The sequence below is a fragment of the Lepus europaeus genome, chromosome 16 (genome assembly GCF_033115175.1).
Source record: "Lepus europaeus isolate LE1 chromosome 16, mLepTim1.pri, whole genome shotgun sequence".
Lineage (NCBI taxonomy): Eukaryota > Metazoa > Chordata > Mammalia > Lagomorpha > Leporidae > Lepus > Lepus europaeus.
The window spans coordinates 72,689,330-72,709,003 of NC_084842.1; the positions used below are offsets into that span (position 1 = coordinate 72,689,330).

Sequence of the window (19,674 nt, forward strand, 5' to 3'; positions counted from 1 at the left end):
TTGATTGTCTATACTGTGTGCATAGCACTAGTTATTGTTGTTCAGATGTGTAGGTAAAGTAACACATGGCTCTATTTACAAGGTCTAGTTTCAGAGTTTTTGAATGTTTTTGTACACTGTACTGAAGGAAATATTATCTTTTATATAAAGATGGTTTATAGGTTCTGCCTTCTCAGGGGAGGGTTCTTTGGAGGAGCAGAGTTTTGTCTTATTTCTCTTTGTGTCTCCAACACCTAATGTGGCCCTGACACAGAACAGGTGTTCAAAAATGTTTCTGGGATAACCCATTGAAGATTAGCTCTTCAAGGGTGTATTGGCGAAATGAGTCTGGGAGATGGGAAAACAAGATAGAATATATTTGCGGGAGCCCTCAGAAGTAATGCTGCACTAGAATAGTACCTGCGGCCATAAGAAATGAATGCATTTAAGAGTTACTACAAAGCAAGATTTCACCGTGACTGGCCAGATAAAGAGAAGTCAAGGTCCTTGCCAAATTTAAGTCTGGAGAATTGGTATCCAAACGGAAGAAGTCAAGAGAAAAAAGCAGTTTCATTCTGCAAGGTGCACAGATTGGGTTTTGGAGATGAGGAAACTGTTATAAGTTAGAAATATCCAGTAGGCAAGTGGAGATTTATGACCAACATTGGCAGAGATGACAGGGAGAGAAATAAATGATTGTGGGGTGTTCAGTGATGAGATTATAATTGAAACCATGAAAGTGTATAGTTCCTCTTGGTGGAGTTTCATTTTTTTTTTTTTTTAGATTTATTTATTTGAAAGAGTTACAGAGAGAAGTAGAGCCAGAGAGAAAGAGAGAGAGAGAGAGAGAGGGAGAGAGGTATTCCAGCTACTGGTTCACTCCCCAGATGAAGCCAGAGCTGAGCTGATCCAAAGCCAGGAGCCAGGAGCTTCTTCTGGGTCTCCCATGCGGATGCAGGGGCCCAAGGACTTGGGCCATCTTCTACTGCTTTCCCAGGCCATAGCAGAGAGCTGGATGGGAAGTGGAGTAGCAGGGACTCAAACCGGTGTCCACAGGGGATGCTGGCACTGCAGGCAGAGGCTTTAACCCACTGCGCCCCAGTGCTGGCCGGGAGTTTCAGTTTTGGTTGTGTTCAGAGAGAGGGTATTGAAACATTTTGGGTGGCATGGTGTATATTCAGGGTTGCCTTCAGATTGAAACACCCTATTGGGAGATGAAATAGATGCAGGTGAAAATCCTCTCTGGACCTGTGAGTCATTTTCTCTTAAAGGAAGAGGATGAGAGCACGCAGAGAACAAGACATAGCCACATCCCGTAGAATTAAGCCAAGACATAGCCCATGCCAAAGTGGACAGTTCAACAGCTGGAGATCGACATTGTTGAGTTATTCCTGAATTGTGTGTTTCGGACCAAAAGACAATCTGGAGGGTGAGGAAGGCTGCACATTCTGGTGTGGGTATTTCAAGCTCTCACTTGGGGTCCACTCATTCAGTTAAACTTGTTCAGCCTATGCCAGTCGGCAGGGTTACTTACCTCCTGATGTCAACTCACTTGTGTCTGCTGCTTTGTTGTTTTCTGTTTCTGCAGAAGATAGACGAAGAGAATGAGGCCAACTTGCTAGCAGTCCTCACCGAGACCCTAGACAGCCTCCCGGTGGATGAAGACGGATTGCCTTCGTTCGATGCGCTGACAGATGCCGACGCGACCACTGACAACGAGGCCAGCCCTTCCTCCATGCCGCACGGCACCCCTCCCCCTCAGGAAGCAGAAGAGCCGTCTCTAGTAAGAACCCGTCCTACTGGTTAGCAGCAACTGGAGTTGCTTCTGGCTCTCTGCTGCATGGGGCTGATGGAGCAACAGGCAGGTGGGGCGTCTGAATTTAGACGGATGCCAGGACATTGCCCGGGAATGCTCAGATTTGCCAATTCCATGATTCCTCTGTTTGAAAGTGCTGAGAATACAGGCCTTCATGTCGTCTTAGGGCAGTTTTTATTTTATTTGTTAGCTATCTTTGGCTGTCTGTGTGTTTTTTTATATCTTACTATTATGTTCATGGCGAAAACTGAGACAACTAAAAAAAGAGACTAAAAATTCACCTCTGATTTCAAGGAACCTCTAATATAAAAATGGTTGAAAGCTCCTTTTTCCTCTTCTTTTTTAATTTTTGAGATAACATATTTGTAATTTATATTACAGTCAAAGGCTTAATGCTCCACCAAATAGAGTTAAACAAATAAAAAAGACCATAGTTCAGCAGGAATATAAGCAAGGGCTATAAATAGCAATGCAATGAAAACTTGTCTATTTCAGTCATAAATAGTAAATTTTAAAATAGTCACAGTTCATTAAAGCTATAATAGTTTATCATTCTTAACATAGTTTTTTAACAAAGGTTGAAAATGAAGTTTAGCAAAACACTAAATATTTTTAAAAATAAAAAAAACTAAAAAAAAAAGAGAGAAAAGGAAATGCCTGTGGATATCAGTTTTCCTGCAAATATAGTGGTTTTTCAGACTTTGAAATCTCCTTTTGGTTTAAGTTCTATGGTGACCATTCTAGTGAAACTTTAAATACATGCATAACTTTGAATTGTCACCGAGGTTTTTTGTTTGTTTGTTTGTTTGTTTTTGTTTTTTGGTTTTTTTTTTTTGGTATGGAGATGGTCTAGCTTATTAAGCAATCCCTAATTGGAAATTTTCCTTGTGTTTTTCACTCTTACAAATGGTACAATAATTGAAACAATTTATTTTTATTCTTATATGTACAATTAATTAAATAAATTGGAAGACCAAGGGGTATGCAATACAAGTATTTAAAGAAATTGCATCCATGTTTCTTTCGATGATTGAAAAATAATGACACTTGCTGGCCGGCCGCGGCTCAATAGGCTAATCCTCCGCCTGTGGCACCAGCACACCGGGTTCTAGTCCCGGTCGGGGTGCCGGATTCGGTCCCGGTTGTCCCTCTTCCAGGCCAGCTCTCTGCTGTGGCCCTGGAGTGCAGTGGAGGATGGCCCAAGTGCTTGGGCCCTGCACCCTCATGGGAGACAAGGAAAAGCACCTGGCTCCTGGCTTTGGATCAGCGCAGGCCACAGCGGCCATTGGAGGGTGAACCAATGGCAAAGGAAGACCTTTCTCTCTGTCTCTCTCTCTCTCACTGTCCACTCTGCCTGACCAAAAAAAAAAAAAAAAAAAAAAAGACACTTGCAAACCAAGATACTTTTTTTCATAATATACAATGAAGAATGGATTTTCTTTTCTATGTAGTGCTTGGCCAGAATTTCAGTAGTTCCAAGACATAGTTTACCTTTCTGACTACAGTCACCTTTGTCACTTGCCATAAATCTGATGTAATAGCATGGTATGTAAGTTTCCGAAGATCATCTTCTAAACTCTAATTATGTGCTTTGGCATGCCATTTGAGGTAGTCCTCTCATATCTTTAAATTCTTAAATGTTGACAGAACACCACATAAACACTTGGAGACCCTGGTTGTCTTCTTTTGCATTTTGTGGTTTTGATCTTGAGAAGTGTATCTCAGAATTATCCCTTATTTATTCTCTGAGTTCTCCATTTGTCAGTGTCATTGGCTTTGCTGTCCAGTGTCCTGATTTCTTTACATTGTTGCCAGATGATTTGCATCCACACATTCCATTCACTGGGAAGGGTTGCAAGTCTCAAAGGCAGACCTGGTGCCAGGGCAGCCAGTTCCTTGAGGACCATCCACACAAAGGAAGAAACAGGCCGGGAGACAGTGAGTGGTCTGTGTCAGAACTCCATCTTGTCATTCGCAGGCCGGCACTCACAAAGCCTTTTCTTCCTTCCTGAAATCAGGGGTATTTGCTCTTTGATCTGAAACATTTCTTGAATAAGTAAACTTGTGTATTTGGTTGTGACACAGAGTTCAAAGCACCACAAACTTTTCATTTATTACCACTTGATTGAGGGCCAGAATGTATATTTCATCTTCCCCAGGGCCGAGTCCTCATTTAGCAAGGCAGCGTTTCTTACCTCATTAGTAGTGGTTTGGAAATCATTTTGGGAACCTCCTTGTACTTTATTTTATCTAAAATGCATGATGGTAGACAGTCCCAAATCTGAAATGTCGGAAAAGAAAATGCTTTTCTAGTTGGTAGTGCAATGCCCAACTTTTTCTAACTTTAAAAAAAAAAAAAAAGTTTCCTTTAGCACTATTGTGCTAAGGTGCAATATAATTGAAGAATGATAAATACTTTTTATAAATATTATGAATTTTAAGTTTAAAATTTCAGCAACTTTTTCAGATGCGTAAGATGACTAACTTTTCTTGGTTTTCCCCTTCCCTGATCCGTTTCTAGCTTAAGAAGCTCTTACTAGCACCGGCCAACACTCAGTTAAGTTATAATGAATGCAGCGGTGTCAGTACCCACAACCATGCAAACCATAATCACAGGATCAGAACAAACCCCGCAGTTGTTAAGGTACAAACGTAAGCTTCTTCATATGGGGAGACAGCAACAAAGGGTTTTGCTTGTAGCTGTAAAACAAAGGGCAGGTTTGGTGGGGGAATACTGCAGGAATGCCTTGAGGGGGAGATAGATTGCTCAATCGGTTTCCAAAAGCTACACTTGAGCTACTTAAAACTTCTTAGAAAGGGTTCATTTATGCTTTGTCTTGGGATAACCACAATGGAAGGGGGACCCTCTGTGTCTCCTAGCCCACTTTGTTAATACACGGAGCGCTGTGGGCTACAGACAGATTCACTGATAGGCTGGCATTGTGTATGAGTGACTTGAAGATGTAGCAGGGCTGTTTTGCCAGCTGTCCAACTTGAGAAAGATTGCTTTGGAATCACTGCGATAGTGCTCTCTCTCTCTCTCGCTCGCTCTCGTTCTCTTTCTGCCATTAATGGGAAGCAATGCTGGCAATGACATAATTCGGTTAGCAGGCTGTATTAAACAATGTTTGTGTTGCCATTCACTGTGAGTGAAAACGGAGCGTTAAGGGGTACTTAAGAGAGTTGTGAATACTGGGCTTCAGCAATCAGCGGCAAATTAAGGTTTAAACCAGTTTATTTTTTTTTATTCACAGTAAAGGCGCTGTAGGGTCTTGTTAGTTACATGTTGCTGAGTAGGAACATTGAAATGTAGGCAAAATGAAATAAAAAGCTGAATAAATGTCATTTAGGAATTTTAAATGTAATTTTCTTTCCTTGTTCTGCAAACAATTATTCACAGCTCATAGATCGAGTACACTTAGACTGAACACTTCATTGAAAATCTCATCTCTTCAGAAAACCTATATCCATTCTGATAAGGTTCAGTTCACTAATTTTTGCTTTCTTTATGCCTTGTTTTAAGACTGAGAATTCATGGAGCAATAAAGCGAAGAGCATTTGTCAACAGCAAAAGCCACAAAGACGTCCCTGCTCGGAGCTTCTCAAGTATCTGACCACAAACAATGACCCTCCGCACACCAAACCCGCAGAGAACAGGAACAGCAGCAGAGACAAATGCAACTCCAAAAAGAAGTTCCACTCACAGTCACAGTCGCAACATGTGCAAGGTAGGCTGGGGACCCGAGGGAGCTGCCGGGAGGGTGCGCTTGGCAGAGAGAGCCACCCCAAGGGCCACGTTCCCAGATTGAACGCGTCCAGCCCAGCTGTGTCTCCCTATGGAAAGGGAACCAGCACTTTATGGCAGAGGGGAAAAATAGACTCCTTGTTGGACACAGGTGAAGCATATCATGTTCCGCTGACAGGCAGGCTGCTCCCACTCAGCAGAACACGCAAGAAATGTTAGCCGGGCGAAGGTGGGTTGGGTGGGAAGGCATTGCAACAGCACGTGAGGCTTATAGGGATCTCTGAATTGCTGAGATCATTGAAGTTATGAGTAAGTGGGGCTCACCAATTCATTAAAGAGCTGTTACTTTTTCCCTACCAGTAAGGGGGAAAAATGAGGCGTCATAGATTCACCCCATTTACCTTATGAGTAGTAAATGGCGTTTACGTGCTCTTTTTGAAGATCACATGCTGTACTCACAGGATCTGAAAATTCCTGACTTTTTTTTCCTTTCCATTAAGAAATTATGACCTGGATTACAGTAAACATCTGGGTTGATTGTTACAATTTGCATACATTGCTGGAAGGCTGGCGCTGCTGAGGTGGCTGGGGGTGATTTGGGCAAAGCTACTTTTGGCAGAGATGCGCTTTTCTTTCTGGCTCCTCTTGAAATGTTGTCGTGTCAGAGGCCTAAAGAGAGCTTTTGTTGGAAGTAACTGTTGCTTTGCAATATGTCAGTTTCTACCGTACGGCTACCCCCAACCTCAGTGTGGAAGTAGGCATATTCCTAAATAGCAATTATAAAAATCCACCTCTTTTCTTTTTCCCTTTGGTTTCCCAACGTCTCCTTCTAGCTGCAGAGTGCTAGCCCCTGCTCCCTGTTCTGAATCATGCTTATTTCGTGCAGGTATGCTGTTGTTGCTGCTGATTTCAATAACTATTTCCTTCTGGTTTTTTAAGCTTCCCTCCCTCATCCCAACCACACCATTTGCCCAGATTTTTCAAGAAACTTTCCTTTAATATTTTAGATCGTCTCTCAATTTGGCTTTGGTCTGGTGGATATGTCAAAGTAGCTGTCCATTCCCTTCCGTCAGTCTGGGGGAATGCATTTAGCAAAATGGGCCACATTCCCCTGAGGCTCTCTTTGCCCTGATTGGCTCTTCGTCACAACTCAGGAAGGGCTGCTCTCAGGGCAGGGCCCGGGTGCTGGGGCGCTCGCCTCAGGCGAAGAGAAGCCAGCTGGGCTCACTCTACCAAGAGAACTACAGGGTTCTCATGGCACCATTCTCCCTTGTCCTGCTGTTTTCTGGAGCTGAATTTAAACTCCCAAGTTCAATGAATCTCTGTCATCTGTGAACCCAGCCTCAGGAGCACATGTTTCAAAGAATTCTCCCTCTCTCCTTTTAGTTGATCCTTTTGGATTCTGAACTTTTTTATTTTATTTTATTTTTTTTTTTACACTCCTGTATCACTCAGTATAACTTTAGACATTTACCAATCATGACAGTGAAGGCTTGAGTAGGCCTCTTTTTCTTTCTTTTTTTTTTTTTTTTTTAAGATTTATTTATTTATTTGAGAAGCTGAATTACAGACATAGAGAGAGAGAGAGGTTTTCCTTCTGTTGGCTCACTCCCCAAATGGCTGCAATGGCCGAGCTGGCCGGAAGCCAGGAGCCAAGAACCATAAGCTTCCTCTGGGTCTCCCATGTGGGGGCAGGGGCCAAACACTCAGGCCATCCTCCACTGCCCTCCCAGACCACCAGCAAGGAGCTGGATCAGAGAGCAAGCATCCAGGTCACGAACCGGTGCCCACATGGGGTGCCAGCACCACAGGCAGAGGCCTAACCTACTAGCCACAGCGCCAGCTCCTTGAGAAGGCCTCTTGATGAGACATGCTTTATCTGGATTTTTTTTAAAGGTATTTATCTGTGTCAAGGCATGGAAAGTTTATCCCAGAACACAGTCTGTAGTTATTAAAGGCCTAGTAGAAATGAAACATGCCTGGCTAGTAACACCCAATAACTACCCAGCTTCAGAAATGAAGTTTTTATTAAAAATCAAAAAGGAGACATTGTATGAACAACCAGAGATATTAAATGAGAGTGTCTACTGAGGTCAGCTGCCTGCATTGTACTTTTCCTCACTGAACTTCCTGTGTGTTCTCTGTAACACTGTGGGATTAGGTTCTTTTCAGCTCCTTAGGAGACTTGTCTAGGCTTTGCCCTTATTCACATATGGATGCTTCACTGGTGTTTTCATCCAAACATAACGTGATCTGCATGTAACAGATGCATTGCTGCCCTCAAGGACCCTACAGGTCTCTGGTCTGTCAGTCACTGGAGCAGGATGGGTGGACTTTCCGGAAACCAAGACAATACTCCTGTGGTGGTAGCATTTGTGAGACTGGGCTTCTTCAGGGATTAGGTTCTGCTTATGGTTTGGGGGCTGCACCCTGCCTATAGTTCTCATTTCTTGTTTGCCTTTGCTCTTCTTAAATATGGCTCATGCCAAGTGTCAGGATCTCCCCCTCCGGGAACTGGCCAGGTTACCACGAAGGAAGAGTCGAGGAGACTGAGGAAGGTCAAGCTAAACACACTTTATTGGTACTTTAGGTGACTAGGAGGAGAGATCGCTCAAGCCTACTCCTGCAGGCACTAGGCACTACGGACCAGGAGCTTCTCCCCGCCGGCACTAGGCACTATGGACCTTCTCCCCGTGGGCACTAGGCACTATGGACCAGGGAGAGAGGCTGAGCAACCTCTGGTTTACAGCGTCTGAGGGTCCCCTTATATACAGTTTCTAGAGGCTAGCCCCGCCCACATTCCGACCATAGGGTCCCAAAGTCATGGCAATGACAGTTTGTGGTGAGGCCTTCTAGTTAGGCCTTCCCTTTTCAAATCTTACCAGCTAGCGTGGTTACCACTCTACTTTTCTTTCAAGCTGTGCTACTGCGCAGTTACTTTCTTTCAAATGGCACTATAGTTACTTTCTCCATGAACGGTTCCCTAACACCAAGCCCTCTGGTTCCAATACTCTGACCTTATGGGTATCCAACTTCCAAAACTACCAAAACCATGTGGATCTTCCTCTGGGCCTTTCAATTTAACATGGCACCACCATGTTAAGAGCTGGAATTTCAGTTTCTGATTTTCAATGTGTATTTATTGTATGACATAGTCCATTAGTGGTTGTATTTTCTATAGAACTTGTCTGAATTATCCTAATTATTAGGTTAATATCATGAATGTTGGGAAAATTCCCTCATAAATGTATTCTTTTTGGAAGCTTTATTAAATTAGTCATGCTAAAAAATTAATGTGAAATCAGCTCATTTATCTGTATATATGAAAAAGCCAATCAATCAGTGTACCTAATTTGTAGAAGACAGCATGAGCTTTGTATTTCTGGATGCACATTGGATAGATGATATGCCATTCAATTGCTTGAAAACTAAATTTATATCTACAAAGTAAATGTATAAATATTATTTATGCAAGTAAATACCTAATTCAGGCTAATTTGGACATAAATAATATTTTCATATTTCAAAGGACCTTAATTGCTGGAACTGATGAATTTACTTTAAAGTTTATTGAATGCAATTCCTTTTGATAATAAGAGACAGGAAACATAATCTTGGCAACTCTGCCAGTCACCAGTTTTATGACCCTAGAAATATCATTTAGTGTCTTTGGGTCTCAGTTTCTTCATGCATAAAGTAAGAAAGTTTATCCCAAAGACCTTTTTGGTCACCTCTGTGATTATCACTGCATAAATGGCTATCTGTTGAAAATGGGTTAATGAGAACAAATTGACATAAACCTGCACAAATATATGTCCATAGATAAGCAAATATGTATATATAAATATATATCTACACACAAGATACAAGGATATTTATCAAGTGTGTTTCTCACTATATTTTCCCCTCCTTCTGTCCAAATACAAGACTGCCATGGAGAAGCCATTGAAATTTTGGAGTGAGAAGATTCTTACTCCACCCTTCAGTATTGGGGAATGCCTCCTGTAGGAGGTAAGACTTAGGAAAACACAGAAGTAGTGAGGTCTCTGAGTCTACAGATCTCTCCACTGACAAACAGAATATCTGCTTTGTTGTCGGATACGGGGATCCCAGCTCCATATAAACCATCTGGATCAATGCCTACAATTTTTTGTAATCTCTCAATTAGTTTTCAGTGAATGGGATGCTTATTGCTTGAGCTTTGGCCTCATGGAAATAACCTATTCTCAGGGCTAGATATAAAATTATACATTTTAGGAGTAAAATCAACTGAATATTCATAGCGTTCTGTCACACTGTGGTTTCTCTGCTGTTTTCTCGTCTAAACAAACCGTATACTCTATTCCAAATTAAAACAGAAAGCATTATTTCTCTCTGATGGTATGATGCAAATTTTGTATCTTTTATAGGCATGGTACATTTTGGGGGAAAATTCTGTTTTTGTATGTGTTTTCACATGACAGCTTACTGATACAAATGTTGTTCGGAGTTTGTTTTAACATAATGGACTGCTATCTGACTTTGATCCAATATTCAGGGGTTTCCTTAGTTCAGTCTTCCAGTTTCCTCGCCGTGTTTCCCACTTGACTGAAGTAGAAAGGAAACGAATCTAAGAAAGACTCAATATTTCATAATTAGTTTCTTTTTCTCCCTTTAGCCAAACCAACAACTTTATCTCTTCCTCTGACCCCAGAGTCACCAAAGTAAGTATTAAGAAATGGAATCATTTTCAGAAAGGGAAGGGGGTTCTAATACTTTTGGCTACAGCAACTCCATTTCAGTTTGTTTTTATAAATGTGCCATATCTTCCAGTGACCCCAAGGGTTCCCCATTTGAGAACAAGACTATTGAACGAACCTTAAGTGTGGAACTCTCTGGAACTGCAGGTAAGCCTTACATTTCACTTTGGACTTCTGTGTGTGTGTGTGTGAGTGTGTGTGTATGTGTGTGTTAGAAATACATGAGAGACAGTGGAGTCGATTATAGATGTATTTGAAAAACTTAACAAATGAAATTGGATAAGCAGTTATCTGCAAATCTTTGCAGTTACTTAATTTTTGGAAAAAAAAACCTGATTGAACTGATTTTAAAAAGAGAAGTCATTTATTATGTGTCACATCTGGGCGAGAACTTCTGATGCATATTGTTGTTTTGTGTCTTCCAATAACCTTCTTTCAAAAAAAAAAATATACCAAAACTTGAGTAGGAGGAGAAATGCGCATTTATTGATCTCCCAGTCAGTAAGTTGCCAGGGTATACGTGGTTTTGGTTAATTTCACACCAAACTCATGAGGATGGTGGTCATTTTCTCATTTTTAAGATAAGGAAATAAGATTCAGGTATGTTAAGTAACTCCCTACATCTTAGAACTGGAAAGAACAAAGCAAAAGGACTGAACTTGGGTTCATTGATTTTCAGTGTTTTCCTTGGAATATTTTCTTAATTCTCCATCATACCTAATGACAAAACACTGTCTTCTCTGTCTTACTATTTTTATGTCTTTCCAGCAAAGGAGGATAATGAATATATATACATCCATCAAAACAAAGTGTCTTTATATATTTTTCAACAAGAGTAATTTCCTACATCCTTTTGGCCTTCTGAACTCCTTTAGACAGTCTTTACCTGCTGGAAAGAAAGGATCTTTCAGAACGTGGGCTGACTGAAGAGTTCCTAGAAAAACCTCTCGGTTGTAGATGGTGATTCTGCATTAAGGGCTTGGGTTGAGGTACCTGATCCCAAGCAGAAATGAGTCTTAGGATGTCTAAACAAGGAATTCTTTGGCCCTGACCATTTCTGATAATAGAAAAGGAATAATAAGTTAAGCAAGATAAGCTTTCAACCAGAGCTATGGTGCCTATACACATAGTGGTCATTGTCACTAAGTTTAATTTCACACTTTGAGTTGGCTAAATTATCTCCTTATGAAAGGTCTATTGCATGATTGCATGATTTGGTCAAGCAATACAGTAGTAAATTTCATAGTGTATAAACAACACGGGTATATATGTAGATGCTCATGTATATGGACAAATATATCTATTTTATTGATTATATACTCCCATATGTGTTTATTGATTATATACTTATATTCACTTATAGATGTAAATATATCAAAGCACATATATATATATATACAACATTTTAAGCATATGCATTTCTTAAATTGATAGAGATATAACATCATTTCTTAAATTATAACAATACAATTAGAAATAACACTTTTGTGTATATGCACATATAAATATGTAAACGTAATATAATATTCAAAAGAGGTATGTCTAACTAGGGATGACCAGTAATTGGTGGGTTTAATAAAAAAGCTGATTCCATCATATTCAATTTTGTCATTTTAGTTTGTACTTAAAACAAACAAGGGGTCTTCCAAGATTTAATGGAAAATATGCATGATATTTTAAATCTATTTTCCCATGATTTCTATAAGAATTTAAGTATTTTTATCTGAACGGCAAAGAGAAGGACAGAATGAGATATCTTCCATCCACTGGTTCACTCCCAAAATGGCCACAATGGCCGGTACTGGGCCAGAATGCAGCCAGGAGCCAGGAGCTTCCTCCAGGTCTCCCATGTGGGTGAAGGACCCAAGCACTTGGGCTGTACTCTACTGCTTCCCAGGTGCATCAGCAGAGAGAACGACAGTGAGGCAGCCAGGACAGGAAGCAACACTCATGGAATGCTGGCATTGCAAGCCTCTGCTCCACCTGCCATGCCACAACACCAACCTCTCCCATTAATTTTGTAAAGGCTCCTCTTATAAATATGTAATCAAACCTTATAGTTTTTGTAGAAGACAGAGACCATTACCCTGAGCTAACTCGGGAACCATTCATTGTTCTTGCACAATCCATACCAACAATCTATCACAGATGGTATCTTTGTTTTGTTTCTTGCTCTTTGAAGGGAAAGAAGGAAATACAATTTTATGGTAGTCTGACGGCAAAATATTTCTAGATTTTTATGATTTCTCCTGATGTTTTTCCAAAACTAATTTGGCAGTGCTTCTTTTAGCAGCATACTTTTGTTAGATCTTTTTATAGTAATGATTTTTCATATTCATATTCCATTCATTTATATGATATTTTACCATTTTTAGTAATTTCAAACACCAGTGCAATTGACATGGGCTGGTTTAGAAAATCTGCTATTGTGGCTCTTGGTAACAATTCAGCTTAGAGATGGGTGAGAGAGTTTCCATTCTATATGTCAACACCAAGCTTCCCATTCAAGGCCACTTTTAATGATTTTCTCATTATAAATAATGTCAGTTTCCTACAAAAATGTCAAAAATGCCATGAAGTAGAAAGTATTAATTCTAAAAAGTTATCCATACTATTGTTTTCTGTGGACATTTTAATACACTAATTTGTGTATGTGTATATACTCATACTTGTGTATTAATTTTTCATTCTAATTTTGTAAATTAACCTCCTAATAAGAAAGTTTTGTATCACTTTAAACCCTTTATTTTCAGGCCTTTTAGAGTACTGCATAATATTTGTGTAGGCATATCAATTTATTTAATCATACTCTTATTGTTATATGTGAATGTTACTATTCTTAAATCATACTGTCCTGGAAATCTTTTCTCAAAACTTTTATCTCTTTTTCTTAAAATACTTTCTTAACGGTTATTAATGCTTAAATTAAATATTTAAATATCTTGGCTGGTATATATACATATTTTCCCATTCAATAATCTGATTAGCACTGTATGAATATGCTTGCTTTAGTACATCTTTTCTAATGTTGGGTATCTTTTTCAAATTTATAGACATGAACATATTTCATTTGCTTTTCTTCCATTGGTAAAATTATGATATTAGTAAAAGCACTTAATTTTAGTTTCTTCTTAGCAGAAATTTGAACATTTCCTCCTGTTAACAGATACCTAGTCTTCAATAATTTAGTTATCATTTTGAAATGTTAATAGGTTATTGCAAGGCGGGTTAATATTTACAAAAGGGTATTTTGGTTAATAGTAGGAATCTTTAAAATTGTACATAGTAGACTTATTTCTGCTAGTGAATCAACTTTCATCTTATTAGTTTAAACCCTTTATTTATGACTGTTGAAAGATTACTGGGTGCAATTAAAATAAATTTACTGACTTTTTAAAAAATAATTATTTTATTTATTTGAAAGTCAGAGTTTCACAGAAAGAGGAGGAGAGGCACACACACACACACACACACAGAGAGAGAGGTCTTCCATTCCTCTGGTTCACTCCCCAGATGGCTACAGGAGCTGGGCCAATCCAAAGCTAGGAGCCAGGAGCTTCTTCTGGGTCTCCCACATGAGTGCAGGGGCCCAAGAAGTTGGGCCATCTTCTACTGCTTTCCCAAGCCACAGCAGTGAGCTGGATGGGAAGAGGAGCAGCTGGGACTTGAACCGGCGCCCATATGGGATGCCGGCGCTGCAGGCTGGGGCTTTAACCCGCTGTATCACAGCACCAGTATTTTTAATACATACTCTATACTGGCAGCATAGTAGGTCTTGTTAAGTGTACAGCCAGGATAAGGCAGAGACTGTGTAAAGTGTCAAGCATAGCGCTTGCCAAAGACATGGTAAGTAAATGTTCCTGTGTTTAAGACATGAGCTTATGGTCTGGTAGGAGAATAATACATGTTGATAGCTAGCATGAAGGTAAAATATTATTGATTTTATATAATATTTATTATATTTATTTATTACATTTTATTACTATCTCAGAAAGGTGGGTCCAGAGGGTGGTTTTAGTTTGTAGAGCATGATCATCAGTTGTAGCTGTGAAGATGTCAGTTGGAGAAGCTAAGATAGGGTCAACTTGCATGTATATAAGAGAAGAAATTTAGAGCAACAGGTAAACAAGGAAATGAGAAGGAACTTGGAACATACTGAATGCGGCTGGAAGGTCAAGTTTAGAAATGATATGAAGGGTGGTATAAGGAGAAAACTGGCCTGGGTGGTGGTGGTGGGATTTTCCTTTCTTCATAGAGACAGTGTGAGTGTGAACTGTGATGTGTAATGTCTATGATACCCACCTCTCCTGAAACTCTTCAGTAAACTGTGTTGCTTACCCATGTTTGGAGGATGTGACAAACACTGTAACTCAAGAAAATCACAAGGAGAGAAAAGCAGTTATCAAAGGGAACATTCTAAACTGCCTTTAGTTAAAGACAATGAATATGTAAAGGATTAAAAAGAATTATACACAGAAGACCACGGATCTTAGTGGAGAATGGGACTGGGAATGAGAGAGGGAGGAGGGGGGAGGGGTAGGAGATTAGATGGGAGAGCGGGTATGGTGGGAAGAATCGCTGTATTCCTAAAGTTATGCTTATGAAATGCATGACGTATGCATTTCTTAAATAAAAGTTTTCTTTGGGAGGAAATAAAAATAAAGAATCATAAAGACAGTTAAGGAACTGAAAGAAACCTTAAGGCAATATCATCATCATAAGGATTGACAGAGATCATCCAAGAAAAGGGGTGTAGAGAAAACTGAGCCCTCCCTAGGATAAACTGACGTGGGGAATCCAAGGGGGAAAAATATATATATATATCAAATTTTATATATATATATAAATTTTAAAACTTAGGGGTAGAAAGAAGAGAAGTTAAAGATGGAACGGAAGTAAGAAGGCAGGAAACCAGAGTTCCTCAGATAACAGTGAGTTGGCCTGGGAAGTGAAATCCGTAAGGAATTGTAAAATGGAACACACATTTCCCTTCCTTAACCTCTAAATCCTTGCTCTTTCTTGGCCTTAGCTTTCTCAACTTTAAAGTCATATTCATAACAATCAGACTGAAATTACTGTCTGACTCAAATGACTAAATCGAGGTTGAAATACAAAATTGCCAGTATTCAGCTATTATTGACATACAAAAGCAGCCATTGCATGTGATTTAACCTGAATTAAAATATATTGTAAACAGCAAAGCTCCAAATAAAAGTAAACTATTAAGATTCATCTTATGGGCTGGCGCCGTGGCTCAACAGGCTAATCCTCCGCCTTGCGGCGCCGGCACACCGGGTTCTAGTCCCAGTCGGGGCGCTGGATTCTGTCCCGGTTGCCACTCTTCCAGGCCAGCTCTCTGCTATGACCCAGGAGTGCAGTGGAGGATGACCCAAGTGCTTGGGCCCTGCACCCCATGGGAGACCAGGATAAGCACCTGGCTCCTGCTTTCGGATCAGTGCAGTGCGCCGGCCACGGCGGCCACTGGAGGGTGAACCAATGGCAAAGGAAGACCTTTCTCTCTGTCTCTCTCTCTCTCTCTCTCTCTCACTGTCCACTCTATCAAAAATAAAAAAAAAAATTAAAAAAAGATTCATCTTAAAAGGCTGATAGCATGGCTTAGTGAAATTATGCAAAACCTTGCTTATAGGTTTGACAAATCCAAGTTCAAATTCTGGATCTACGCTCAGGTAGTGTATGGCCCTGGTCTATCTCAACATCTTTAAGCTTCAAATGAAGATTGTAACAGTACCTAACTCTCACCGGGGCACTGTGTGTATTAAATGAGATAAAACATGAAGGTCAGCATATTATTTTAGTAGTCCATATTACTAACTCTTTAATTACTAACTCTTTAATTACTTCATCTACTGAGGCCATGATACCTTTCTTCTTATCTTTTCAATTTTTGACTCTCTTCACCTCTTTTGTTGAACCTGCTGCTATAGCACCTTTTCATGTATGAAGTTATTTATTCTTTGTGTCAGCCCCTTCCCCATCAATGTACCTCAACTTTCCCACAATGTTGAGCAAATACTGCTTTGGCTGTGGGTGTGGGATTTAGCAAATCAAAGTAGAAGCAACAGCTTTGGATACTTTCTGAACAACAGCTTCTTGAATTACTACAAATCCTGGAAATTAGGCACTCCCTAACCGACACTTTATATATATTGTCTTTTTGACTCTCTGCCCATTTCACTGTTGAAGAAAAAGCTATGATGACACCAGCTATGTGGTGGATTCTGAGTTCATATCAGATCTGTCTGACTAGCAATTATGGCACTTTGATGAAGCTTGAATTTTAAAGATAGTGGTTGACATCTGTTATGTTCAATAGTTTTCAATTCACTTGCCAAGTGTCATTGATTGGTATTGGCTGCCAGGAGCATTGTGTTGAGAAGGATTCTAAGGCCAAATCTGTGCTCAGTGGGAATGTCATGATCAATTAGTGATGTCTGACATAGGTGCAGCAGGGGATGGAGATGATAGAAACAGCAATCATGCTGTTGATTTGTTGATCCGCAGTCTACACACATAATCTGTGGCAGAGGAAGTGGATCAGGCTAAAGTCTTCTTGTTCTTTACATGCACAAATTTTAGTACAAATTTCCCAACGTGTAAGTGGAAATGTAAAGAGTCAACAAAATTCTGAGACCTCAGAATAATGCCTCTGCCCCATCTGCAGTGTCTTTGGGAGACAGGAGGGATGAGATAGGAAGTTTGCTTTATTAGGTATTGCCAGCTGGTCTGACTTCTTTGTGATTGTCCTAAACTAGCTCATTTTGGCTGATAAAAAAAACTCTTCTCTTTTACAGGTGTAAAAACTAATTTGATTTCAAAATAGCTGTTAGTAAAGCAAGATGAGAGAAAAGAGAATGCTCTTTTGGCAGAAGGCATTTAAATCTATTGCATATGGAGATTTTCAGAGTGCACACTTTTTGTTTCTGAAATGGAAATGGCAAAGCAGTGTCAGCTCAACAAGGTGATGGTTTTAACCATAAGATATGAAGGAATTTGGTTAGGGACCAAAATGACCAAACTGAGAAATTTATGTCTTTGCACATTGAAATTGTTTTTATTATTATCATTTTAAGCATTGTAAAAATGATACAATTATTTTATGACTGATTAAGAAAATGAGGAAAACAAAAAACAGCTGTCTCATCACCCTAACATAACTGGGTCTTAGCAATTGTTTCCCTCCAATGCTAGATGCTTTTCCATGTAATTTTAATCAGTGGACATGGGGCTTGATGTAATTTATTTTTCACGTAATATTTTTCCTGTGCTTAAATCAGTAATCCAAGTACCTTTTGTTGGACTTGTGATTGTGATTAAAAACAAACAACACAGAACATTCATTAACCAATTAATCTGTAACCTCTTTTATGTGGATTTTTATATTGTCTTTTTTGGACTTTCCATTTAAAAGTTCATTTAGCTAGAGGAAATATTGTCAAACAGTGTAAATTTGCTCTACCCTTTTGGCATGGACTTCTTTTGTGTGTGACATATCTTTGGGAAAATAGAGCCAAGCAAAAATATGAGTGGTAGTTGGTAGTTTTAAAAGGAAAACCACAGCATCAGAAAACTGGAAAGTGATTTTGACAGGTCATATAATACATTCCTGTGCCTGAAGAACCCCAGAAAGGGAGACCTAACAAATTCTATTTACAGCCCTTTCCAATGTTTGGCAACTCTTACTGTCAGGAATTTCTTCCATATTTCAACCATATCTTTCATTTTCTGTTTTCAGTCTCATTCTTCTTGACTCAATGTCTATAATGATAATTCCTTTATTCTTCAGATTTCTTTTTTCTTCCTGGACATAGAATTACCTCATTTCTTGTAGGAAAAATATAACAAAGCAATTTCTTCTCCCAGATAAGCTTTGAGATTTGATGTTAGAATCCCGGAATAACAGGTTCCTCCATGTATTAGCTTTTTGTTAGTGTGACAAAATTCCTGACTCAGGCTACTTATGAGTAGAAGTATATTTTGGGTCACAGTTTTGATCTTTCACAGTCCACGTTCTGGCACTCTCATGAGTTTGGCCTCTGTATGGGTGGCAGATGGCAATGGTGGAGAAAGAATCACATGGTAAGCAGATAGCAAAGAGAATGGTTGAGCTGAAACTCAGGCTTTTGTAACAGTCCTCTTGTGAGAACCACCCTCTGATGGCACTCCCCCAGTGACCTAAGGATCTTTCACTAGGGTCTCCATCTAAGCATCATAATTGAATCGTTTCCCTCTTAACCTATTAACCTTTAACCTATGATTTATGTGTGAATCTGGTAGCTGAATCATAGTCAGACCAGAGCTGGCTTCCCAGAATTCATTTCCCTCTCATACATAACTTACTTGCTGCCCTAGCTCTGTGGGAAATTGCATGAGCATCAGTTAACATCTTCCTCTTCTATGAGCAAGAGTTGTGGAGTTAGGCGCCTGTCACAGGAATGTATTGTGTCACTTCTGTAAAGCCAGTTTGCTCCCCAGTACTCAAGTGTGATGGAAGAAATACTTCAACAGCAGTAAAGGTAGGCACTCCCAGTGGGAGCAGATGGAGGCCTGCTAGAACAGCATAGAGTGTAGGAGGCCCCTCTGCCGCAAGTGTTGACGTGTTTGTCGCTGGATCTTGTGGCACCCTTGGAAGGCACCGGAGTAGCTTTTTATCAACTAAATATTTTAACAACTTGTGTAAAGTAACAGTAGGTACCAAGTAAATATGCTTCCTTATGCCCTCTTGACACACACTAGAAGTTCTGAGGCCTGACATATATGAGTTAGACAATTGACATCCCAATTTTTGCCAAGTATTCCTACTTTGGTGAGCTTTTGAGTGAATTAGGCACTCCTTTCCTTACTGTTTTTCTAATATTTGAAGTGGCATGCAACATAAGAAATCCCAGGGCTAATCTCAAATGTAAGTTGCATATTTAGCTGTAGAGTCTGTAAAATGGTATAAACTGTAACACAAAAGAAGTCTTGCTGAAGTCATTGGGTGGAATTCTTGAAGCACAAGAATCAAAACAAATTCTTTACCATTTATCAGAGTCATTCAATTAAACACACAGACCCCAAAGAGAACTCCTCAAAGAAAATCATTTTATAGCACATAATGGAAAACCAAACCAAACCAAACCAAACTTGTCTTTGACTTTTTTGTGAAATGAAAGGGCTGTTTGAAACGATGACTGTGGAGTGTGTACCACTTCTTCCAGATTTGCTGTGCAGAAGTGCATAAGTGTGAGTGATGTAGAGGTACTTGTTTATTATAGAGCACATTTCAATGCAGTAATCATAAATATTGCTAAGGTTGTGCTCTGTTGAAATATGACCTACATACTCTTGATTGTTTGTGTTACGTGATTTGTCTGACACCCATTACATTCTGGGTA

The 19,674-nt window shown here is 39.7% G+C and overlaps 1 protein-coding gene across 4 annotated transcripts in view; it reads left to right on the forward strand.

Moving 5' to 3' along the window:
• The window catches only part of PPARGC1A (PPARG coactivator 1 alpha), a 118,720-nt gene that overhangs the window by 73,366 nt on the left and 25,680 nt on the right, over positions 1-19,674 (forward strand). For 3 of the 4 annotated variants that reach the window (XM_062213097.1, XM_062213099.1, XM_062213096.1), the window contains exons 3-7: positions 1,568-1,762; positions 4,317-4,439; positions 5,319-5,523; positions 10,198-10,243; positions 10,353-10,426. In XM_062213097.1, coding sequence (XP_062069081.1) covers positions 1,568-1,762; positions 4,317-4,439; positions 5,319-5,523; positions 10,198-10,243; positions 10,353-10,426 — 643 coding nt within the window. The remainder of the gene's footprint in view (positions 1-1,567; positions 1,763-4,316; positions 4,440-5,318; positions 5,524-10,197; positions 10,244-10,352; positions 10,427-19,674) is intronic. The other variant, XM_062213098.1, reaches the window with a different exon arrangement.